Below are 25,679 nucleotides of genomic sequence, written 5' to 3'. Positions count from 1 at the left end.
AAACACAGATATGATCATTATCCACATATCATAGAATTACATGGATATATCTCATGTCATATTTTAAAGTGCACTTCCTTAACTTAGTTTGTTATACAATATTTGTAAGGCCTTAACCATTCATTTTTCCAGACAATGTCAGGAATAAGCATGTTCCAGAAAAATGTTCCTCTCGGAAAAGCTTAGGTCAATTTAGGTCTATATTCTCTTGAAATGGAGATGTCACTGAAATTGCTGGAGCCGGTGAGTTGTCAAGAGAGTGGGAATAAAACGCAAGATGCAGCTCTACCGCCCTCTAGTGTTCAATATTCTTCATCTGAAGGAAAGGTGGAGGGAGCGGAACCATAAATAATGTAGTACACGTGCAGTATGTGACTGATGCTCCACTCCACGCTCCAAGTGATGTGAATGGGCACCTATTGATTCGTCTTTTTCTACCGAATATACATTTTAGTCAGTTGGTTGCACAAATTCCATTATACTTTTCAGCGGACTAAACATTCTAGAACAGGTAAATGCCCGTTTTTGCTAACATGACATTTCAACCAGCCTAAGCTACAGATAATCAATAAAGTTATCGATTAAGATGAAGTAAAACGGAAGGGAAATTATTTGTATTGGAAAATGTTTTCAGGAACTGAATGTCCGCTTGAGGTCTCACTTTTGAGATGATATATATATAATATGACATTTGTCATGTCTTTACTGTTTTGAAACTTCTGTATGTGTAATGTTTACTGTTAATTTTTGTTGTTTTTCACTTTATATATTCACTTTATATATTATCTACCTCACTTGCTTTGGCAATGTTAACACATGTTTCCCATGCCAATAAAGCCCTTGAATTGAAATTGAATTGAGAGCGAGCGAGCGAGAAAGAGAGAGAGAAAGGGAGATAGAGAACACTGGTGTATAGAGAGCAGGAACTGGGAGTAAGAGTAGGGTGGAATTCACACGGAATATTCAGCTGTACATTTCGTTGGATATATGTTTTCATAATAATTATTGCGACGTGGACACTGCTTCTCTTGTCTTAGATGTGATCGTGTTTCCATCACATCACTGCCCCCGGTGTCCAGTGAGTGACAACTACAGTGGATATTATTTAACTCCGCTAGAACAGCCGTCAGTCAGCCTTCACTTTCGAGGTTTTGGAGTCGACCAATTAATTTAATTGGAAAATACATTCCCAACATGGCTACGGATCAAGAAAAGAATAAACAGCTTATGATAAAGCTGTTGGAGAGACCGGGGAACGGGAGCTGTGTGGATTGCGGAGCTGCAGGTACAGTCTAGGCTACTATGGTCGCATCAATGTCTCAAGTATGTCAGGTCAGGTGGCGCGCGCGATCCTCCAGACAGGTAGGCTATGAACAAGGTCGTTGCGTTTCATCACGCAAGCAGCGCTACACTCTCGCATTAGACAATGGATAGTTAATCACAGACCATAAACCCATATACCATCAAGTTGCGGGTAGGTCAATATAGGAATAATCTGTCTTGATGGTGTACATGTGTTTTGATTTGGGTGATTGGAGACTCTAGCGATCGTGTTCACTGCACAGCCTGGTCTCAGAGGATTTCGTATTATTCTGTATGTAAATCGAGACGCTGTCATGCAAGTACAGGAGGCTACTGTAGTGCTCAGTTGTTTTCAGTTATCAGAGTTATCAGTGTCTGTTTACACTCTAGTGAAGTCAAACTGGGGTCATTGCATAACAATAGAGTGAAATCTGGTGAAGATTTAAATGTTTGTATCAGAGAGAGAGAGATTGAGATCGAGAGAGAGCAAGAGACTGGAACCTTGAACGAGTGACAGGCAGACAGACAGACAGGCTGACTGACAGAATAACATCATATTTTGGGATTTAGGCCTAATTCCCTGAGTGTGTTCCCCAGGCTCTCTCTCTCTCTCTCTCTCTCTCTCTCTCTCTCTCTCTCTCTCTCTCTGGCACACTGCCCATCTGACCAATGCCAGTCTATAGCTTTATCTACCTCAACAGAGTGAGACCTGCATCTAATCATAATGTAGGTTATAATACAGTCTCCATAAGCTTATTGAGTCCTCTGACCAGGAAGTATGGTACAGATTATTTATGATTTCTTAATGCTATGACTCATTCAAGTGGACGTGCCCTGCCATTAACCTTGATCCATGCAAATGCTATACAAGTCAAGGCTCGAAGTCAAATAGTGATGTTTATTTTCAGCGTAGTAATTCATATGTCCAATGAATAGCAACTGCCTGGATTTTGAGAAGACTTAAGATGATCCAGTCAACATAAAATGTACTGTTTTCCATCATGAAATAATTTAACTCTCCTTATGGATCATTTAGATTCCTCAGGAAGTCTGGCTGCCTCCTTCTTCCATATCAAGTGTTTCTTGGGAGAATGTAAGAGGACCTGCAATGTGTTTTGTTTGAGATGACTGCCTCACTTCTAGTCCCACAAGCATTTCGCTACACTAGCAATAACATCTGCTCACCATGTGTATGTGATCAATACAATTTGATTTGATAAGCAAATTTGGAATATAGCTTCCCGTTCTTACAAGATGTCAGTGATATGAGAGGATGAGGCACAGTATGTCATACTTAACTGTAAAGTGCTTTTTAAAATATTTTTCATGGGCCTCATCAGGTAGTAGAACACTGTAATCTTTTAAATCCTGCAAATGCCACCTGCTATTTCATAAGGCCAATGCCAAGAGACACTAATATTTCATCAGGAGTGCTGTGCTATCAATGATGCGGATCAGAGGGCCAGTTCAGCCTGTGGAGCCAGTCTGCTCTGCATGGAGACATAGATACTCCAGGGTTGTGTTCATTAGGAACCAAATGGAAGAAAAACAGACTGAAACAGGGACAGATTGCCTGGAATTGTCCAATAAGAAGCTCAATTTATTTTTGCTCCGTTGCATAATGTAAAACATTTTTTTTGTTACATGCCCTAATGAGCATAACCCAAGGCTGAGTGCTGAGCACACCCACACGTTCCCATGGTGACTCACCTATGAGCTCATCTCTGGTGCTGAGGTCACAGAGTTCAGTTATGTCTTTGTCCTGCTTGGCTTTTGAAAGAAATAGAGTATCTACAAGGTAGAATTGATTCCGATGTTTCTCTGCTAGTAGCAGTATCTGGTCAGTACAGGGACTGTGAAGGCCTCTTGGGTTGTATCTCTCTGCTAGTAGCAGTATCTGGTCAGTACAGGGACTGTGAAGGCCTCTTGGGTTGTATCTCTCTGCTAGTAGCAGTATCTGGTCAGTACAGGGACTGTGAAGGCCTCTTGGGTTGTATCTCTCTGCTAGTAGCAGTATCTGGTCAGTACAGGGACTGTGAAGGCCTCTTGGGTTGTATCTCTCTGCTAGTAGCAGTATCTGGTCAGTACAGGGACTGTGAAGGCCTCTTGGGTTGTATCTCTCTGCTAGTAGCAGTATCTGGTCAGTACAGGGACTGTGAAGGCCTCTTGGGTTGTATCTCTCTGCTAGTAGCAGTATCTGGTCAGTACAGGGACTGTGAAGGCCTCTTGGTTTGTATCTCTCTGCTAGTAGCAGTATCTGGTCAGTACAGGGACTGTGAAGGCCTCTTGGGTTGTATCTCTCTGCTAGTAGCAGTATCTGGTCAGTACAGGGACTGTGAAGGCCTCTTGGGTTGTATCTCTCTGCTAGTAGCAGTATCTGGTCAGTACAGGGACTGTGAAGGCCTCTTGGGTTGTATCTCTCTTTATTCATTTCATTCTTCCATCTTTTGGGTGGTTGGGATCAGGGATGATGTCAGTGTTATTTTGTATCTCTTCTTTAAACAAAAGATACAACAGATAGCTTCTCATTTGGTCTGGGACTGTGAGAAAGTGTCAGTCACCCATTGTTGGCTGTCTGTCTGTCTGTCTGCCTATGTGTCTTTCTGTCTAAAGCTGTTAGTATGAGCAAACTGTACTGAAAACTGTCTGCCTGTCTGTGTCTGTTTCTTTGTCTCACTGTCTGCTTCTGTCTGTCTGTCTGTCTGTCTGTCTGTCTGTCTGTCTGTCTGTCTGTCTGTCTGTCCTCCCTCTTTTCATACAAACTATCTTTGTCACTGTATGACAGTAACAATTTTTTCAACAAATCTCAAGCTTTCAACATATTATCTTCTCAACCAATAAATGCTTCTTCTTGTAGCAGTGTTGTGCTTATTTATTTACTATGAAGATAGTGTAGATAATACTTCAATTAAAATGATGATAATGCCCTTTTAGTGTTAGAGCTGTTTGAAAAGACAAGCTGAAATTTTAGGAGGTTTTGGTGGGATGGAGTTTTGGCCTGCCTGGTGACATCACAATTAGTTAGACCAATAAGAAAGAGAGTTTCAAACCGCTGCCAATAACAGTTAGTTTTCCCCTCTCCACTCAGACCACTCCCAGACAGTCCTAGCAAAACTCTTGCTTGTGAAATTGCTCTTTGTTAAGAAGCTATTTTGGTTCCTTTTGACGATTTTAATTGAAAACAATTACAGTAAGGTACTTAATAGTTCCCCATAAATGCTATGATATTGAAATAAAAACGTCTGCTTTGGACCTTAAAGATATCAGTCTAGAGGTCTGTGGTAACCATGTCATGGTAGTGGTAGCCTGTTCTGTCTCTGTTAGTCTGAGGCAGCCTTGAAATGAACTTCCTCATGTGTAGTACTGTCATTGTTGCTATGTTGCTAAGGGTGTTTCCTGTGTGTGTGTATGCATGTCTTCTCTGTGTGTGTGTGTGTGTGTGTGTGTGTGTGTGTGTGTGTGTGTGTGTGTGTGTGTGTGTGTGTGTGTGTGTGTGTGTGTGTGTGTGTGTGTGTGTGTGTGTGTGTGTGTGTGTGTGTGTGTGTGTGTGTGTGTTTTTCAGACCCGGAGTGGGCGTCCTACACCCTGGGTGTGTTTGTGTGTCAGAGCTGCTCGGGTCTCCATAGAAACATCTCCCAGATCAGCAAAGTCAAGTCTGTCCTGTTGGATCCATGGAGTGATGCAGAGGTAGAGGTGAGTCTGTCCTGTTGGATCCATGGAGTGATGCAGAGGTAGAGGTGAGTCTGTCCTGTTGGATCCATGGAGTGATGCAGAGGTAGAGGTGAGTCTGTCCTGTTGGATCCATGGAGTGATACAGAGGTAGAGGTGAGTCTGTCCTGTTGGATCCATGGAGTGATGCAGAGGTAGAGGTGAGTCTGTCCTGTTGGATCCATGGAGTGATGCAGAGGTAGAGGTGAGTCTGTCCTGTTGGATCCATGGAGTGATGCAGAGGTAGAGGTGAGTCTGTCCTGTTGGATCCATGGAGTGATGCAGAGGTAGAGGTGAGTCTGTCCTGTTGGATCCATGGAGTGAGGTGAGGGAGTCTGTCCTGTTGGATCCATGGAGTGATGCAGAGGTAGAGGTGAGTCTGGTCCTGTTGTGATCCATGGAGTGATGCAGAGGTAGAGGTGAGTGTGTTTGTGTGGTGTGGTGTGTTTGTCCTGTGTGTGTTCCATGGAGTGTTTGTGTGGTGTGGTGTGTTTGTGTGGTGTGTTTGTGTGGTGTCCTGTGAGGATGTGCGTGTGAGTCTGTCCTGTTGGCCATAGTGTGATGTGAGGTAGGGTGAGTCTGTCTCTCAGCCCTATAGATTCTGGTAGGTAATTGATGGAGGAAGGATGCAGAGAGAGGTGAGTCTGTCCTGTTGGATCCATGGAGGCAGAATGAGAGAGAGGTAGAGGTGAGTCTGTCCTGTTGGATCCATGGGGGAGGATGCAGAGGTGAGGTATTGATCTTGTGAGTGATGCAGAGTGTAGAGTCTGTCCTGTTGCATTGAATGTCCTGTTGGAACCCAGCTCAGAGTGAACATCTAGAGGTGAGTCTGTCCTAGTTGGATCCATGGAGTGATGCAGAGGTAGAGGTGAGTCTGTCCTGTTGGATCCATAGAGTGATGCAGAGGTACTGAGTCTGTCCTGTCTTGGTCCATGGAGTGATGCAGAGGTAGAGGTGAGTCTGTCCTGTTGGATCCATGGAGACTGCAGAGGTAGAGTGAGTCTGTCCTGTTGGATCCATGGACACACAGACTGCAGAGGTAGTGTCTGTCCTGTTGGATCCATGGAGTGATGCAGAGGTAGAGGTGAGTCTGTCCCTGGATCCATGGAGTCCATGCAGAGGTAGACTGCCAGTCTGTCTTTGGATCCATGGAGTGATGCAGAGGTAGAGGTGAGTCTGCCTGTTGGATCCATGGAGTGATGCAGATTGGTGGTCTCTGTGTTTGACTGCCAGTAAGTGTCTTGGTCCCTGGCCCTGATACAGAGGTAGAGGTGAGTCTGTCCTGTTGGATCCACAGAGGTAGTCCTGTTGGATCCATAGAGTGATACAGAGGTCACACACAGACTGGATCCATGGTGTGTTGGTCCCTGGTCTGTCCTGTTGTCCATGGACACACAGACTGGTAAGTGTGAGTCTGTCCTGTGGCCATACAGTGTTGTGTGCCAGGAGTGATGAGGTGTGTCTGTCCTGTTGGATCCATGGAGTGTGCAGTGTAGAGTCTGGTTGGCATGGTGTTAGTGGGGTCAGTCCTCCATGGCCCTAGAAGTCTGTCCTGCATGGAGTAATTGATGTAGGTCTGGGATCCAAGAAGGGAGGTAGATGGATCCATGGATAAATGAACCTGTAAAGGAAGACTGCAGAAGTGTCTTGGTCCATGGCCCAGAGGTAAAAACACAGACTGCCAGTAAGTGTCTTGGAGGTTAGAGAGAGGTAAGGTGAGTCTGTCTGTTGGTCCATGGTGTCAAGGACTGCCAGTATTGATCTTGTCCCTGCATGTCCAGCACAGTGTATATGTATGTGCATGTATGCATGAGTGTATGTGTCAATGAAACCCAGCTCATGAAACATCTCTTTCTCTCTGTGATTGTAGTTCATGGCGTCCAACGGAAACAATGCTGCTAAAGCCAAATATGAACAGAAGGTGCCTGTTTTCTACTACCGTCCAACACACACAGACTGCCAGTAAGTGTCTTGGTCCCTGGCCCTACAACCGTCCAACACACACAGACTGCCAGTAAGTGTCTTGGTCCCTGGCCCTACTACCGTCCAACACACACAGACTGCCAGTAAGTGTCTTGGTCCCTGGCCCTAGTCTGTCCTGTTGGATCCATGGAGTGATGCAGAGGTAGAGGTGAGTCTGTCCTGTTGGATCCATGGAGTGATCCGTCCAACACACACAGTGTGGTGTGTTTGTGTGGTGTGGTGTGTTTGTGTGGTGTGGTGTGTTTGTGTGGTGTGTTTGTGTGGTGTGTTTGTGTGGTGTGTTTGTGTGGTGTGGTGTGTTTGTGTGGTGTGGTGTGTTTGTGTGGTGTGTTTGTGTGGTGTGTTTGTGTGGTGTGTTTGTGTGGTGTGGTGTGTTTGTGTGGTGTGGTGTGTTTGTGTGGTGTGTTTGTGTGGTGTGTTTGTGTGGTGTGGTGTGTTTGTGTGGTGTGGTGTGTTTGTGTGGTGTGTTTGTGTGGTGTGTTTGTGTGGTGTGCCAGTAAGTGTCTTGGTCCCTGGCCCTACAACCGTCCAACACACACAGACTGCCAGTAAGTGTCTTGGTCCCTGGCCCTACAACCGTCCAACACACACAGACTGCCAGTAAGTGTCTTGGTCCCTGGCCCTACTACTACCGTCCAACACACACAGACTGCCAGTAAGTTTCTTGGTCCCTGGCCCTACTACCGTCCAACACACACAGACTGCCAGTAAGTGTCTTTGTCCCTGGCCCTACAACCGTCCAACACACACAGACTGCCAGTAAGTGTCTTGGTCCCTGGCCCTACTACCGTCCAACACACACAGACTGCCAGTAAGTGTCTTGGTCCCTGGCCCTACAACCGTCCAACACACACAGACTGCCAGTAAGTGTCTTGGTCCCTGGCCCTACTACCGTCCAACACACACAGACTGCCAGTAAGTGTCTTGGTCCCTGGCCCTACTACCGTCCAACACACACAGACTGCCAGTAAGTGTCTTGGTCCCTGGCCCTACTACCGTCCAACACACACAGACTGCCAGTAAGTGTCTTGGTCCCTGGCCCTACTACCGTCCAACACACACAGACTGCCAGTAAGTGTCTTGGTCCCTGGCCCTACTACTGTCCAACACACACAGACTGCCAGTAAGTGTCTTGGTCCCTGGCCCTGCCAGTAAGTGTCTTGGTCCCTGGCCCTACTACCGTCCAACACACACAGACTGCCAGTAAGTGTCTTGGTCCCTGGCCCTACAACCGTCCAACACACACAGACTGCCAGTAAGTGTCTTGGTCCCTGGCCCTACAACCGTCCAACACACACAGACTGCCAGTAAGTGTCTTGGTCCCTGGCCCTACAACCGTCCAACACACACAGACTGCCAGTAAGTGTCTTGGTCCCTGGCCCTACAACCGTCCAACACACACAGACTGCCAGTAAGTGTCTTGGTCCCTGGCCCTACTACCGTCCAACACACACAGACTGCCAGTAAGTGTCTTGGTCCCTGGCCCTACAACCGTCCAACACACACAGACTGCCAGTAAGTGTCTTGGTCCCTGGCCCTACAACCGTCCAACACACACAGACTGCCAGTAAGTGTCTTGGTCCCTGGCCCTACAACCGTCCAACACACACAGACTGCCAGTAAGTGTCTTGGTCCCTGGCCCTACAACCGTCCAACACACACAGACTGCCAGTAAGTGTCTTGGTCCCTGGCCCTACAACCGTCCAACACACACAGACTGCCAGTAAGTGTCTTGGTCCCTGGCCCTACACACACAGACTGCCAGTAAGTGTCTTTGTCCCTGGCCCTACAACCGTCCAACACACACAGACTGCCAGTAAGTGTCTTGGTCCCTGGCCCTACAACCGTCCAACACACACAGACTGCCAGTAAGTGTCTTGGTCCCTGGCCCTACTACCGTCCAACACACACAGACTGCCAGTAAGTGTCTTGGTCCCTGGCCCTACTACTGTCCAACACACACAGACTGCCAGTAAGTGTCTTGGTCCCTGGCCCTACTACCGTCCAACACACACAGACTGCCAGTAAGTGTCTTGGTCCCTGGCCCTACTACCGTCCAACACACACAGACTGCCAGTAAGTGTCTTGGTCCCTGGCCCTACTACTGTCCAACACACACAGACTGCCAGTAAGTGTCTTGGTCCCTGGCCCTACAACCGTCCAACACACACAGACTGCCAGTAAGTGTCTTGGTCCCTGGCCCTACTACCGTCCAACACACACAGACTGCCAGTAAGTGTCTTGGTCCCTGGCCCTACTACCGTCCAACACACAGACTGCCAGTAAGTGTCTTGGTCCCTGGCCCTACTACTGTCCAACACACACAGACTGCCAGTAAGTGTCTTGGTCCCTGGCCCTACACACACAGACTGCCACTGTCCAACACACACAGACTGCCAGTAAGTGTCTTGGTCCCTGGCCCTACTACTGTCCAACACACACAGACTGCCAGTAAGTGTCTTGGTCCCTGGCCCTACTACTGTCCAACACACACAGACTGCCAGTAAGTGTCTTGGTCCCTGGCCCTACTACTGTCCAACACACACAGACTGCCAGTAAGTGTCTTGGTCCCTGGCCCTACTACTGTCCAACACACACAGACTGCCAGTAAGTGTCTTGGTCCCTGGCCCTACAACCATCCAACACACACACACACACACACAGACTGCCAGTAAGTGTCTTGGTCCCTGGCCCTACTACCATCCAACACACACACACACAGACTGCCAGTAAGTGTCTTGGTCCCTGGCCCTACTACCATCCAACACACACACACACAGACTGCCAGTAAGTGTCTTGGTCTCTGGCCCTACTACCATCCAACACACACACACACAGACTGCCAGTAAGTGTCTTGGTCCCTGGCTCTACAACCGTCCAACACACACAGACTGCCAGTAAGTGTCTTTGTCCCTGGCCCTCCTTACCGTCCAACACACATAGACCTCTGGCCTTAACCACCCACCCCTTCATGCCATGATCCAGGTCGCTCAGCTGGGTCACCCTCTGTCTGAGTGACCGCTCCACTCACTGGCCCTCTAAACACTGTAACATAACACAATACAAAGGCTAGATTTTTAACCAACATGAACAAATGTCTAATGTCCTGGCTTACCAAACTTCACCAAACATGACCAACTTTAAGCTTGTGGTCATCTCATTGGCACACCAGTAAAATGACAACCTCTCAAAGACTAAATGGGTTATAGTCATATGGAGGAAGCTCCACTTAGAGTCTAGGAGGTAGAACCATTACCAGATGTTGGTTACCTATACAGGTTCCTCCTTTCAGGTGAGCAATGTTTAGTCATCAATGGCCGAGGCCAGAGGAAAGGCAACAGTTTGGAATGCAGCCACAGTGCATTCATTGTCTTACGTCAGATCGCTCGAGGATTCCGCTTGCTGTGTAGGCTGTCCTACGAGTGTAGGAGAGACGCTACCGGATGTAAGATAATGGTCCAAGTGTTGACAGTACCCTTCCAAATGGAGTCCTCAGCCTGGTTCTCCTGGGGGGTAACAGTCCCACTGGGCACAGACGTCATTGTCAGTTCAACGTCTAGTTTTGATTTACATTTGGTTGAGTTGTCAACTGACCTGAATTCAATGTCAAATCAGAAAAGCATTTCAAAATGTCATTGGATTTAGATTTCTTTTCAAATCTAACTTGTTTTCACCACATTGATTCAATCACACATATTTTGGGGGTTGAAATGACGTGGAAATAATGTTGATTCAACCAGTGAATGGTCCCCAGTGATATCAATAACAACACAATCACCAATAATATTTTAAGCTGCTACACAGGGCTTTTACTGCTGGGGAGATGTGGGATGGTATTTTTAGAGGTGAGAGGCAACCACACGCAATAGAGTAGAGCGATAAGAGAGAAGAGAGGATGATTGATGAGCTTGTGGTAGAGAGACCAGAAAGAGTAGAATACACGAGAGGAGAGGAGGGTTGATGAGGTGTGGTAGAGAGACTAGAAAGAGTAGAATACATGAGAGAGGAGAGGAGGGTTAATGAGGTGTAGTAGAGAGACTAGAAAGAGTAGAATACATGAGAGGGAGAGGAGGGTTGATGAGGTGTAGTAGAGAGACTAGAAAGAGTAGAATACATGAGAGAGGAGAGGAGGGTTAATGAGGTGTAGTAGAGAGACTAGAAAGAGTAGAATACATGAGAGAGGAGAGGAGGGTTAATGAGGTGTAGTAGAGAGACTAGAAAGAGTAGAATACATGAGAGGAGAGGAGGATTGATGAGGTGTAGTAGAGAGACTAGAAAGAGTAGAATACACGAGAGAGGAGAGGAGGATGATTAGGTGTGGTAGAGAGACTAGAAAGAGTAGAATACACGAGAGGTGAGGAGGGTTGATGAGGTGTGCTAGAGAGACTAGAAAGAGTAGAATACACAAGAGAGAGAGAGACAGAGCAAACAAACACACACAGTCTCAGGCGTTATACGTTTATGTTTGTTCATATTGCCTGTGTGCATTTTAAGACGGATTACTGATAAGACAGACAGAGAGAAGAGAGAGAGATAGTGAGGGAAATATTATTTGACAGGACAGAGGAGCAATATAATATTTATAATATTTAAAAGATAAGAACACCATTATACACTCACTGGATGAGAACTCCAGGGTTGTGTTCATTAGGCACCAAACGGACTGAAACAGGGAGGAACTATCTGGACTGGTTCAATAAGAAATACTCCTTTTTGTGTTCCGTTGCAAAACATATTCAGTTGCGTGCCCTAATGAACACCACCCTGATCTGTCATCCATGTTGGTTAATCAGACATTATTGACAGTGAATCTTTTCAAGCATAAACCCAGTAAATATAGTAAACAAACACCAAGTGTTTCTGCAGGCTCCTACGGGAACAGTGGATCAGAGCCAGATACGAGAGGAAGGAGTTTGTGTGTGTGGAGAGACAGGAGCCTTACTCTGCAGGTAAGACTGAGTGTACACACACAAATACATGCACATATGCATACAAACAAGCACACACACACACACACACACACACACACACACACACACACACACACACACACACACACACACACACACACACACACACACACACACACACACACACACACACACACACACACACACACACACACACACAGCCTGAGCCTGAGCCTTTCTCTCTGTCTTTATCCTCCCACCCCAGTGTGCTCCTCAACACCCCTGCATTCCACACTCAGAGAATAATGAACTTTCTAAGGATGAACAGCTGATCAGTAGTGAAAGAAAGAGAGAAATAGTGAGTGGGAAAGAGAGAGAGAACAGAGAAAGAAAGAGACCTCAACATTCCCTCTCTTTCCTGGAAATCCATTATAATAATATCAAAGGCCATTCAACTTTGAGAGATTTGACTGTGAGTTTTTTTCTCGTGCTTCTTTCCATTCCTGTGGATTCATGAATGCTATGCCTACATCATGTTATCTCAGGACCACATGAGCAGTGAAGAGCTGTTACCTGGAAACGGTAATAAGATAAGCCTTGTGCCGCCTTGTCATCTCGCTTCAGCGACCGCCACATTGTCGTCCTTTCCTCTACTAAACCCCTCTGTGATGCAGAAAGCGAGACAGAAATGTGCTAACAGGGTTGGGTAGTTTCTAAATGTAATCCGTTAGTTACATGTTCAAAATTGTAATCAGTAACGTAACTTTTGGATTACCCGAACTCAGTCACATAAATCAGATTATTTTCAGTTACTTTTGGATTACTTTCCCCTTATAAGAGGCATTAGAAGAAGACAAAAGGGATCCATCAAACACATTTGGTGTGTCATCATATCGGTCTCTGACTTGTGGTGAGACTCACTCAGGTGGAACAAACTGAAACTTGCGCCTTTTTTCAATGCTGAATTGAAAAACCATTAAGAAAACAGAATGGTGTGATGTGTTTATTTTCACAAATATCCTTTCTGAATTTAAAAGTAATCCAAGCAGTAATCATCTACTTTTTACAATATTTTTGGGGGCAAACAGATGTTGTGTCTTTGGCTATGCCGGATTAGATGATATGACATGCTATTCTATAAAATAATTTCTCCGTAATTAATATTACCTGATTGAGCTAATCATGTAAATGTAATTAACTAGAGTGTCGGGCATAACAAAATAATATTTATAGAGCTGTTATCTTCCGAATAAACTCTTAAAGACCTAGTGATATTTTACATCAATAGCAGTCAATATTAATCGTCATCTTAATTCAGTCTCATCTGAAAGTGGTAAATTCTTGGTTATCTGCACGAACCCTGGCTCACAAGTTGAATCAGCAATACAAAATTGGGTTTAATTATTTATTTACTAAATACCTAACTAATCACACAGAATTACACATACTCATAATTAAATCATAACTTGATTCCAAATGACGTCATAAAGGAAAACGTCCCTAGTGGGCGGAACAGATATGACAGCTTGTTACACAAAGGAAAAGGGGCTGGGTTTGAGTGAAAGAGCGGGAAGACTGAGGAACAAAGGGAAGAAGCTGTGCTATCATAAATACAGTATCTTATGCATTCTAAATGACCGCCCATTTGGAAAAGGAAAATGCAATAAATATTTACTCTGAGCTGCGCTTCGGTAGGTTGGTGGTAGATGGGAGGCCGTGTTGAGTCCTTTGAAGAATGTCTCTGGTTGTCAATTGGATACGTTGTTGTAACGTCGTTGGGTGATAGACGGAATACTCTGTCTGTTCCTTCCTAACCCTCGTTGCATCTGCTGTTGCTAACTCTACGGCTAGGAGGTATCACTTCTGTATTGAATAAAAGTTCAAAGTTCATATCATTCGCAACCAAAGCTCACGCTGATGTTGGCTTCATTCTGTAGTTATTATCTGAACCATTCTGTCATAGGACCGTCGTCCTACATCCTCGGAACAGGAGGTTAATATTGTCATCAAGGGCTTATATAGGAAGGTTTTATATCTCATGTCCCTTCACAGGGGCGTGCCACTGATTGAGCAGAGCCCTATTTTATGAAAACCCAAATCTCACATTTTAGAAGCTAAAATCGCATTTCATCACAAATCATTTAATATTCAAACATTTAAATTGAACAACAATTCAATGTGAATCTGATAACTCCACTGTAGAGTTTGTCATCTTATCATTGATGAGAATGTCTCAGATGACAACCGAACTGACATCATATTCATTAAGTACCACGGCATATGTTCAATTGTTCGGATTACCAGTTAACCAAGGGGTTTGCAAATGTAACATCAGTAGGTTAGAGAGAGGAAAAAGGAGGAAAGAGGTATTTATGACTGTCATAAACCTACCCCCAGGCCAACGTCATGACACAGATTACACCACCTTGACCCAGCCTCAGCAACACACACACACAAACACACACACACAGTCGGTCAGTCGGTTAGTCAATGTCAGTCGGTCAGTCAGTCATCATGTAGTCGTTCATCATCATTATCTCTCTGATGAGTGTCTCTGTCCTCTTTGCTGCCAAAGAGGAATCAAACTTAAAGGGATAGTTTGGATTTTGCTGACTTCCCTGGAGTCAGATGAACTCGTGGATGAAGCTGGACTCTGGGGAGCATGTTAGTCTTTGTGCTAACGCCAGTTAGCATTGGCTCGCAAAAATACCTCACTAAAATAACTTCCTTCATACTGGATGCAGATATGTAAAAATGATATCCACAAGTTCATCTGACTACGGGGAAGTCAGCAAAACCTCTTTAACATGGTCACTCACACTCCTACTCCCAGTGACTCTGGTTCTTGTCTCAGCTGACTCTGGTGTTAGATCTGACCTGGAGTCTGTCAGCTGTGATCTCTGTTAGCACTAATGGTACTATAGAGAGTGATGTGGCTGTACCAGGATTGTGCCAGTGGCTGAGTGGAGGGCGTGTTCTGGGTTTATCTATCTATCTGTCTATCTGTCTCTCTGTTTATCTATCTATCTATCTATCTATCTATCTATCTATCTATCTATCTATCTATCTATCTATCTATCTATCTATCTATCTATCTATCTATCTATCTATCTATGTCTCTCTGTTTCCTCTTCATCTTTATTTCACTCTCGTATTTTCTTCTTTTCCCTCTCTCTCTCTCTCTCTCTCTCTCTCTCTCTCAGAGCATGATGACTTCATCACTACACCAAGCAGAGGGGGAGGGAGGGATGGAGAGAAAGAGGTGGGGGATGGAGAGAGGGAGGAAAGAAGGGGGAGGTAGGGATGGAGTAGGTAAGGAAGAGAGGGAGGGATGGAAGAATAAAGGCAGTACTTGTGTTTCTTACTTCCAGCACGTTTCCCTTGATATCAACCTGGCCAGATTGTATGATTTGCTTCAGTTCTGTGATTGATGACATCAGCCGACGTTGACTATTTAAACTGCAGTGGTGTGTTTGATCTGCACATGTGCCAAGCCTCTCTATGCTTATGTGTGAGTGAACTGAAAGTATGATCTTAGAAACAGTTTTCACATACTAACTCTACATGTTCAAACTCAGAATCAAACAGGCTTCCCCAAATAACATGGTCTCTGTAGTACAATGTTTATTTTGATTTCAGATGTGTTTATAAACAATATTATTAGGGACATCCTTCTTCCTTCACAACATGTAAACATCAAATTATTATATTAATCTGACTATTCACCATAATCGTATTATTGTGTGCATACTCAGTGCCAGCCGTCTTCCTATTGGTCAGTCACCGGGACTGGCTCGTACCACCAGCCACACTACACGATAAAGGGTGAAATAATTGTGACACTGACATAACTTTGTTATAGCCTACGACCACATGTAATGGTACTTAATCAGACCCCGTCACATTGAACGAGCCAAGATGTCCGACCGTAGACCCCGTCACATTGAACGAGCCAAGATGTCCGACCGTAGACCCCGTCACATTGAACGAGCCAAGATGTCCGACCGTAGACCCCGTCACACTGAACGAGCCAAGATGTCCGACCGTAGACCCTGTCACACTGAACGAGCCAAGATGTCCGACCGTAGACCCCGTCACACTGAACGAGCCAAGATGTCCGACCGTAGACCCTGTCACACTGAACGAGCCAAGATGTCCGACCGTAGACCCGTTACTCTGAATGAGCCAAGATGTCCGACCGTAGACCCTGTCACACTGAACGAGCCAAGATGTCCGACCGTAGACCCTGTCACACTGAACGAGCCAAGATGTCCGACCGTAGACCCCGTCACACTGAACGAGCCAAGATGTCCGACCGTAGACCCTGTCACACTGAACGAGCCAAGATGTCCGACCGTAGACCCGTCACACTGAACGAGCCAAGATGTCCGACCGTAGACCCCGTCACACTGAACGAGCCAAGATGTCCGACCGTAGACCCCGTCACACTGAACGAGCCAAGATGTCCGACCGTAGACCCCGTCACATTGAAGGAGCCAAGATGTCCAACCGTAGACCCTGTCACATTGAACGAGCCAAGATGTCCGACCGTAGACCCCGTCACACTGAAGGAGCCAAGATGTCCAACCATAGACCCTGTCACACTGAACGAGCCAAGATGTCCGACCGTAGACCCCGTTACACTGAACGAGCCAAGATTTCCGACCGTAGACCCCGTCACACTGAACGAGCCAAGATATAAGAATAATTTGCAACCTAAGAATGTTCTCACGACGTGGTCAATTGTTCTGGGATGGCAAAATGGTGGTATAAGACAGCTAAAATCGTAGTCTGCGTAGGCTTTGAGGAGAATGGAACACTTTCACAGCAGTATTAACTGAGATGCAATGTCACTCTGCTATTCAGTCTTCAGTCTCATTCTTACAAACTTGTCTGTCTTTTAGTGCATTTCAGATTAATGGGATTTGATAGTTTGATATTAATACTCTATTCACGTGTGTGTGTGTGTGTGTGTGTGTGTGTGTGTGTGTGTTGGCAGTGCAGGGCAGTGACAGTGCTAGTTGTCTCTGTCTGTTGGCTGAGACTTAGTGAGGACAGAGAGGCCAGTGACAGAAACAGACAGGGAGCACAAAGCCATGGTGTGTGTGCCTGCTGAATAGGGCAGAGTGTTGATTTCAGCATTGATCGTAATATTGGAAGAAGCCATTGATCTCTGCTGAGACAATTCAAGGTGAATTATTCATGCCAGCGAAAGGCCAAGACGACAGACATCACCACCTTGACCCAGCCTCAGCAACACACACACACACACACACACACACACACACACACACACACACACACACACACACACACACACACACACACACACACACACACACACACACACACACACACACACACACACACACACACACACACACACACACACACACACACACACACACACACACACACACACACACAGGCTCTACTGGACCCAAGCTTCACTACTGAATCCTGTTATTTTGTGGCTCCCCCTTTTACGCTCTCCTCATCTCCTTCTCTCTCCTCATCTCCTTCTCTCTCCTCCTCTCCTTTGCTCCTTTGTCTTTGGAATGGGACCCCTGTGGCTCCTCTCCTTCCAGGGTACCGAGAGGGGTTTCTATGGAAACGGGGCCGAGATAACGGACAGTTCCTGAGTCGAAAATGTATTCTGTCAGAGCGGGATGGTGCTCTGAAGTACTACAACAAGCATGATGTGAGTGTAGTGCTATGTATATCTCTCTCTTTCTCCCCCCTTTCTCTCTCTCTCTCTCTCTCTCTCTCTCTCTCTCTCTCTCACTTCCCTCTCTGTCTCCCCTCTCTATATCCCTCCCACTCTCTTCCTCCCCCTCACTCTCTCTGACTTCTTCTCTCTCTTTGCATTTGTGAGTGTCTGAGTCTCATCCCAAATGCACTCTGAGGTTCTGAGCTGCAATTGCTTGAAATAACACACACCTTGGGAAATGTCAGGTATATTATAATTGCTTAGATCGTTATGCAAAATCTCCCATTTATCATACCTCTCGCTCCTCTCTCCCCTCCTCTTCTTCCTCATTCCTTTCTCATCCTCCTCCCCATCCTCCTCCTCTTCATTCCTCTCTCCCCTCCTCTTCTTCCTCATTCCTTTCTCATCCTCCTCCCCATCCTCCTCCTCTTCATTCCTCTCTCCCCTCCTCTTCCTCCTCATTCCTTTCTCATCCTCCTCCCCGTCCTCCTCCTCTTCATTCCTCTCTCCCCTCCTCTTCCTCCTCATTCCTTTCTCATCCTCCTCCCCGTCCTCCTCCTCTTCATTCCTCTCTCCCCTCCTCTTCCTCCTCATTCCTTTCTCATCCTCCTCCCCATCCTCCTCCTCTTCATTCCTTTCTCCTGACTATCTCTGACAATAGTACACTGTTATCGTCTCAAACTTCTGATTCTAATCTGCTCACATTCCCCAGTGGTTCTGTTCCACATAGTGACATTGTCTCCTACTTTGTATATCAACAAAAGATGCATGTTAACTCCAGTAACGTATGATACCACATACCTCACCATAAACGTTGGCCACTCCCTGTCCCTGCTTCAAATACACGTTCACCTTAACCACAGATCAGATTACTCTATTCCCAATCCTTACCTTAACCATCAGTTGAATGCAAAGAATATCTGACCCTTAATCAGTTGTTCAGGACAAATTCTACATACTCTACATTCCACCAAGACCTGGGTGTCAGTGAACATCATACCTCCCATACATTCTAAGCCTGATGAGGGACAGCACTGGCTTCAGCCACATAAAATAGTAAACCTTGCTAGTGACTATAGTTACTAGAAGAAGCTCATAGTTGATTGTTCTGCAGCCGAACAATGATGATGATGATGATGGTGGTAGTGGTGAAGAATGGTGGTGATGATGGTGGTGATGATGATGATGGTGATGGTGGTGGTGATAATGATGGTGGTGGTGATGATGAAGGTGGAGGTGATGATGGTGGTGGTGGTAGTGGTGGTGATGATGATGGTGATGATGATGGAGGTGGTTATGATGATGGTGGTGGTGGTGATGATGGTGGTAGTGGTGATGATGATGATGGTGGTGGTGATAATGATGGTGGTGGTGATGATGAAGGTGGTGGTGATGATGGTGGTGGTGGTGATGATGGTGGTAGTGGTGGTGATGATGATGGTGATGATGATGGTGGTGGTTATGATGATGGTGGTGGTGGTGATGATGGTGGTAGTGGTGATGATGATGATGGTGGTGGTTATGATGATGATGGTGGTTATGATGATGATGGTGGTAGTGATGATGATGGTGGTGGTTATGATGATGATGGTGGTGATGATGATGGTGGTGGTGATGATGATGGTGGTGGTTATGATGATGATGATTGGTGGTGGTTATGATGATGATGGTGTTGGTTATGATGGTGGTAGTGATGGTGATGATGATGATGGTGGTAGTGATGATGATGATGGTGGTTATGATGATGGTAGTTATGATGATGATGGTGGTGGTGATGATGATGGTGGTGGTTATGATGATGATGGTGGTAGTGATGATGTTGGTGGTGATGATGATGGTGGTGGTTATGATGATGATGATGGTGGTAGTGATGATGATGGTGGTGATGATGATGGTGGTGGTTATGATGATGGTGGTGGTTATGATGATGATGATGGTGGTAGTGATGATGATGGTGGTGATGATGATGGTGCTGGTTATGATGATGATGGTGGTAATGATGATGATGATGGTGTTGGTTATGATGGTGGTAGTGATGGTGATGATGGTGATGGTGGTAGTTATGATGATGATGGTGGTGATGATGATGTTGGTGGTGATGATGATGGTGGTGGTTATGATGATGATGGTGTTGGTTATGATGGTGGTAGTGATGGTGATGATGATGATGGTGGTAGTTATGATGATGATAGTGATGATGATGTTGGTGGTGATGATGATGATGGTGGTGGTTATGATGATGATGATGGTGGTAGTGATGGTGATGATGATGATGATGGTGGTGGTGGTGAGGATGATGATGGTGGTAGTTATGATGATGATGATGATGATGATGATGACAACAGTGGTGATGATGAAGACGACAGTGATGATGATGAATACTCTCCTCCCCCTGCCTTCTCTCCCTGTACAGGCCAGAGAGCCCAAGGCTCTGATGAAGATTCACACCCTGAATGCCTCCTTCCAGCCTGGGAAGATCGGCCAGCCTCACGGCCTGCAGGTCACCTATCTGAAGGACAACAGCACTAGGAACATCTTTGTCTACCACAAGGATGGCAAGGTGAGGTGAACAAATTTGAGGCAATGTTGTGTGGTCGTTGGGTGTTCGCTGCTGCTGGACACAAATAGACAGTCAGGAATGTACAGTCGACTCCTGGACCATGTTCATTAGGGTGCACAACAGAATAAAAAATAACATTTGAATCTAGAAATGAAAATGACGTCTCTTATTGGATGAGTTGAAGTAGTCCCTCCCTGTTCCAATGAGTTTTTCTTTTGTTTGGTGTCTAATGAACACGACCCTGAGCAATGCAGGTCAACAGTCCCATATCAAGTATAATGGGACTGTTGACCTGCATTGCTCAGGGTCGTGTTCAAGATGACATTCTCTTGACTTGCTCTGGATATCTGCATGCTCCGGAATGGTTAATTTGCATTCACACCAGTCCCACAAAATTACATTAATCTAGGTCATGTTTGTTCAGCACACTGTAGCAAAACATTTTTCAACGGAAAACATAAATGAGCATTTCTTATTGGTCAAGTTCAGTAAGTACTTCCCTGGTTCACTCAGTTTTAAAGCGTTTTCTTCTGTTTCCTGGAGAACACCACCCAGGAGTGGACTGTCTATTGACTGTCAGGAGTATTTGTGTTGTGAAGTGGCTGGCAGCTGACTAGGAGTATATTTCCTCTGCAGGACATACTGTACATTGCAATTGCATGCCTTTAAATACACCGTTAACCCAGTAGGAAATACTCTGAAATCAAAGTCGACTACTGTTTACAGTAATGGTGGATTATTGCCAGGAAAGAGTCTCTATCGGGTGTCAGTGTGTATGGAGATTGGTTCGTGTTCAGTGTAGGTAGCACAAAAAGTTGCCTTCCGTTTCATGCCCATTGAACAGGACCCAGATCATGTTAGCATGTCTGTTGTGTTTTAAGGAAATGGTGGACTGGTTCAACGCCATCAGAGCAGCCAGATTTCACTACCTACAGGTCGCTTTCCCTGGGGCCCATCACGCTGATGTGAGTCTCTCTCATTATCTTATTGTTCTCTCATTAATCCCCAGTCCCTTCCTCTCTAGTAGACACAGGTATTATATACAGCTGGCTCAATTCTGCTCCCTACCCCTTCTCCTTGGCCTTAACCCTTCAATGTTTGCATATCCCAAGGGCCTTGATAGATATTAGCAGTGTACTGGTGTATCTTCCATCCTATTGCTTATACCTTATGGATCTGCAAACATGGAAGGGTTAGGGCGGGAATTAGGACTGGCTACACACAATCACATGGTCACAGAATAAAACATTTCTCCTTCTTCTCATGTATTCGTCCAGTTGGTGCCAAAGCTAACACGAAACTACATCAAGGAAGGCTACATGGAGAAGACGGGTCCAAAGGTGAAGTCTTTTAATACTTACACTTTAGTTACTTACACTTTAGTTACTTACACTTTAGTTACTTACACTTTAGTTACTTACACTTTAGTTACTTACACTTTAGTTACTTACACTTTAGTTACTTACACTTTAGTTACTTACACGTTAGTTACTTACACGTTAGTTACTTACACGTTAGTTACTTACACTTTAGTTACTTACATTTTAGTTACTTACACTTTAGTTACTTACACTTTAGTTACTTTGTGACACAGCACTTAATGCTTCTAACTTTATCAGCCCATCGGGTTTCACTGCGAATGGGGTTTAATTTGTACCACACAAACCTACCGCATTAATAATGGCCATGTACAACAGTATATTTGCTGGGCCTGTGAGCTGAATGCTTGCCTTGTACTGCTTGGTGTGGATAATGAATTGGTATTCCAGTATATGATCCTGTATGTAAGCCAATAAAGCCATTAGTTATGAGAGTACAATAATAGTGCATTATCACAGTGGTAAACAACGTTTCTTCATTAAAGAGAATGACCTCATTGAACAGAAAGACAATACATTTAGGTGAATCATTAGCAACTCAACTTCTGTACAGCCTCTTTAATTCCTTCAACCTCGGTCTCCTGTTTCCCTCTTACAGCACACAGAGGGCTTCAAGAAGAGATGGTTCACTATGGATGACAGGAGACTCATGTACTTCAAGGATCCTCTGGTAAGACAGTCAGTGGGTAAATTAGGTGCCATGTCATATGGGTCAAAGAGATGGTGCTGTACCATTTCAGTACTATTAGTAACACTTTATTTAGGGCTTACGGATCAACAGGCTCCACAATTAGCATTGTGGCACTTATAGTACAGTGGTACTGAACTAATGTTATTTGCATGTCATATTATGCAAACAAACATACCCAAATGATTTATTGGACCTCATATACAATGTGTCTGGTCAGACGTGCACACATTACACACGTAACAGGTAAACACACACCCAGTCTTGTATAACTAACCTTTAAGGGACACACAATTCAGTCCCATTCAAAATCATATTTTCCCTAACCCCTAACCCATACCCTTAACCTAACCAAAAAACCTAACCTTTGCCCTTAACCTAACCCTAAAACGAACCATAGCTCCTAACCCTGGACCTAAACCTAATTCTAACCTTAACCCGAAACTCATTAGTTCACCCATTGTCAAATGCTATTTCTAACTAAATGTCCCCAGTTGGTCAAATTTTTGTTTGTTTACTATTCTTGCGGAGACTTCTGGTCCCCACAAGTATAGTTAAACACGTTCCCATACACACACACACACACACACACACACACACACACACACACACACACACACACACACACACACACACACACACACACACACACACACACACACACACACACACACACACACACACACACTGAGTCTCCTCTCCTCTCTGTTTCTTTGTGAGGATGCCTATGCGCGCGGTGAGGTGTTCATTGGTAGTAAGGAGAACAGCTACATTGTGCTCCGCGGCCTTCCCCCATCCACCCAGGGCTACCACTGGCAGTTTGGCATCACCATAGTAACGCCCGACAGGAAGTTCCTGTTTACATGCGAGACCGAGGAGGAGCAGCAGGATTGGATGGCTGCTTTTCAGGGTTTGGTGAATCGACCTATGCTGCCCCAGGAATATGCAGGTAACCATTCACGTGGCTCTACCCAGGATTTTGTCCAAGGAATTCATACATTTTCTACATTTAGCAGACAATCTTATCCAGAGCACTTATAAGAGAAATTAGGGTTAAGTGCCATGCTCAAGGGCACATAGACAGATTTTCCCCTTGTCGGCCTGGGGATTCAAGCCAGCGTCCTTTTGATTACTGGCCCAACACTCTTAACCGCTAGGCTACCTGCCGCCTCTTAGTTGAATAATATGTGTTGTTTTTTACTATGGGTGATATGTTGAGTAAGGTTTCCAGCATACTAATAGTAACCTGATCACCTTCTGTTGGTGGATATTTCTCACCAATACATTTGATGCCCTTCTGATGATTGGTGAATTGATAGCTATATGCCTCCAGTGAGTTCATGGCAGAAGAGGCTATGACAGTTTATGTGGAGCTGAACCACTCTATTTTACACAGTTGATTTCTTCTGGTACCTGGTTAAGTGACTGATTTAGTCTCTCTCTCTCTCTCTCTGCAGTGGAGGCCCACTTTAAGCACAAGCCCTGAGAGGAGGAGGAGAAGGAAAAAGAGGGAGGCTGGACTGGAGGCTGGACATATCCCCTGGATGAAGACAGACAAATAGGATCCTTCTCCTCATAATAAGAACAATATATATACAATTAAAGATAAACCATACAGAGCAGTAAAAGAGGGGGTAGAGAGGACTACAGAGGGTGGTGTTACTGTTCTGTTGCCATACTCCTCTACTCTGCCTTACCCCAAATCCTGCCCATATATACTGTAAATGAACAAAAATATAAACGCAACATGCAACAATTTCAACAATTTTATAGAGTTCCAGATCATATCAGTCAATTGAAATAAATGAATTAGGCCCCATCTATGGATTTCACGCCTGAGCAGGGGCACAGCCATGGGAGTCCTAGGAGGGCGTAGGCCCACCCACTTGGGAGCCCAGCCAATCAGAATGAGTTTTTCCCCACAAAAGTGCTTTATTACAGACAGAAATACTCCCCCATTTCATCGCCCGTAGGTGAAAAAGCCAGATGTGGAGGTCCTGGGCTGGCGTGGTTACACGTGGTCTGCGGTTGTGAGGCTGGTTGGACATACTGGCAAATTCTCTAAAACAATGTTGGAGATGGCTTATTTACCTAGGCAAGTCAGTTAAGAACAAATTCTTATTTTCAATGACAGCCTAGAACAGTGGGTTAACTGCCTGTTCAGAGGTAGAACAACAGATTTGTACCTTGTCAGCTCAAGGATTTGAACTTGCAATCTTTCAGTTACTAGTCCAACACTCTAACCACTAGGCTACCTTGCCACCCCCGATAGACAAGTTAACATTCAGTTCACTGGCAACAGCTCTGGTGGACGTTCCTGCAGTTAGCATGCCAATTGCATGGTCCCTTAAAACTTGAGACATCTTCTGCCATTGTGTTGTGTGACAAAACTGCACATTTAAGATTGGACTTTTATTGTCTCCAGCACAAGGTGCACCTGTGTAATGATCATGCTGTTTAACCATCTTCTTTATATGCCAGGTGGATGGATTATCTTGAGAAATGCTCACTAACAGGGATATAAACAAATGTGTGCACAAAATTGGAGAGAAATAAGCTTTTTGTGCAAATGGAACGTTTCTGGGATCTTTTATTTCAGCTCATGAAACATGGGACCAACACTTTACATGTTGCATTTATATTTTTGTTCAGTATAGTTGGAAAGAGAGCCCAGAATTATGTTGACCTCCTTAACACATAGGAAATCATACCAAGTTGACTACATACCCTTCAATGGCGCTGCTAGTGCTGAGTGATTCGTGCTTTTTGAGGTCGGTTCAGTTTCGGTTAGATAAGAAAATAATCATGTATTTTTTACATTAAATGCGCTATTCATAATGTGGGTTGAATACTGTAACAACACAGAATAAAACAAATGAATAACATTCCCATGAAGGTAGTGACTCTGTCCATTACTGCTTACCACTTAATACCCATCATTTATTCACATTACTTTCATCAAATATTAAGTTGTTGTGTATTTACATTTGTTTCATTTTATGACTTTATTATTTCATTCCAAGTCATCATCTCATCTCCATAGAGCTGCTGCCTATGCTGTCTGTCAAAATCACAATTTTAGTAGTTCTTTAAAGTAAATGAGGCATATTTTATGACTGCTGAATACCAGCTAACAATCACTTAGATCATGTATTTTCAGGTAGAGATATCTTGTGAAGCAACAGATGCTCTCTATATCACCTCACAATCACACATTCTTCTGTCTCTTCCATAGCAATTGAAAAGAAACACAGATGGGACAAGTAGATTTGCAATGGATTTTGGTCATTGTAGTTAATTACCACGTTTATGCACTAAACTAATGTTTAATATTAGCCCTGTTGGAAACTACAACTCCCTACTATATTGGGGGCGGCAGCGTAGCCTAGTGGTTAGAGCGTTGGACTAGTAACCGGAAGGTTGTGAGTTCAAACCCCGA

General features: G+C 44.9%; 1 protein-coding gene and 1 long non-coding RNA gene across 19 annotated transcripts; one reads left to right on the top strand and one right to left on the bottom strand.

The window, feature by feature from the left end:
* The first annotated feature begins 381 nt into the window (after positions 1-381).
* Positions 382-25,131, top strand: LOC118373740 (arf-GAP with dual PH domain-containing protein 1-like). Of its 18 annotated transcripts, none has more exons than XM_052503516.1 (11): positions 382-511; positions 4,865-4,995; positions 6,881-6,972; positions 11,860-11,942; positions 17,492-17,604; positions 20,027-20,173; positions 21,055-21,138; positions 21,451-21,513; positions 22,151-22,222; positions 22,961-23,189; positions 23,698-25,131. In XM_052503516.1, the coding sequence occupies exons 3-11, from the start codon at positions 6,884-6,886 to the stop codon at positions 23,724-23,726; spliced, it is 909 nt and encodes a 302-aa protein (XP_052359476.1). In that variant the 5' UTR covers positions 382-511; positions 4,865-4,995; positions 6,881-6,883; the 3' UTR covers positions 23,727-25,131. The 18 variants fall into 18 exon arrangements, with proteins under 18 accessions (XP_052359476.1, XP_052359474.1, XP_052359492.1 ...); XM_052503514.1 differs by lacking the exon at positions 382-511 and adding an exon at positions 884-1,285; XM_052503532.1 differs by lacking the exon at positions 382-511 and adding an exon at positions 1,351-1,362.
* LOC127919722 (uncharacterized) lies at positions 15,222-17,476 on the bottom strand. The gene is made up of 3 exons (XR_008103825.1): positions 16,266-17,476; positions 16,072-16,110; positions 15,222-16,033 (listed from the first exon to the last, which is right to left on the bottom strand). It is a non-coding gene; the product is annotated as an uncharacterized LOC127919722 (long non-coding RNA).
* Positions 25,132-25,679: the final 548 nt, after the last annotated feature.

The sequence above is a fragment of the Oncorhynchus keta genome, unplaced genomic scaffold (genome assembly GCF_023373465.1).
Source record: "Oncorhynchus keta strain PuntledgeMale-10-30-2019 unplaced genomic scaffold, Oket_V2 Un_contig_17431_pilon_pilon, whole genome shotgun sequence".
Classification (NCBI taxonomy): domain Eukaryota; kingdom Metazoa; phylum Chordata; class Actinopteri; order Salmoniformes; family Salmonidae; genus Oncorhynchus; species Oncorhynchus keta.
Note: the sequence above shows the minus strand (reverse complement) of the source record. Positions and strands in the feature narration are given on the sequence as shown.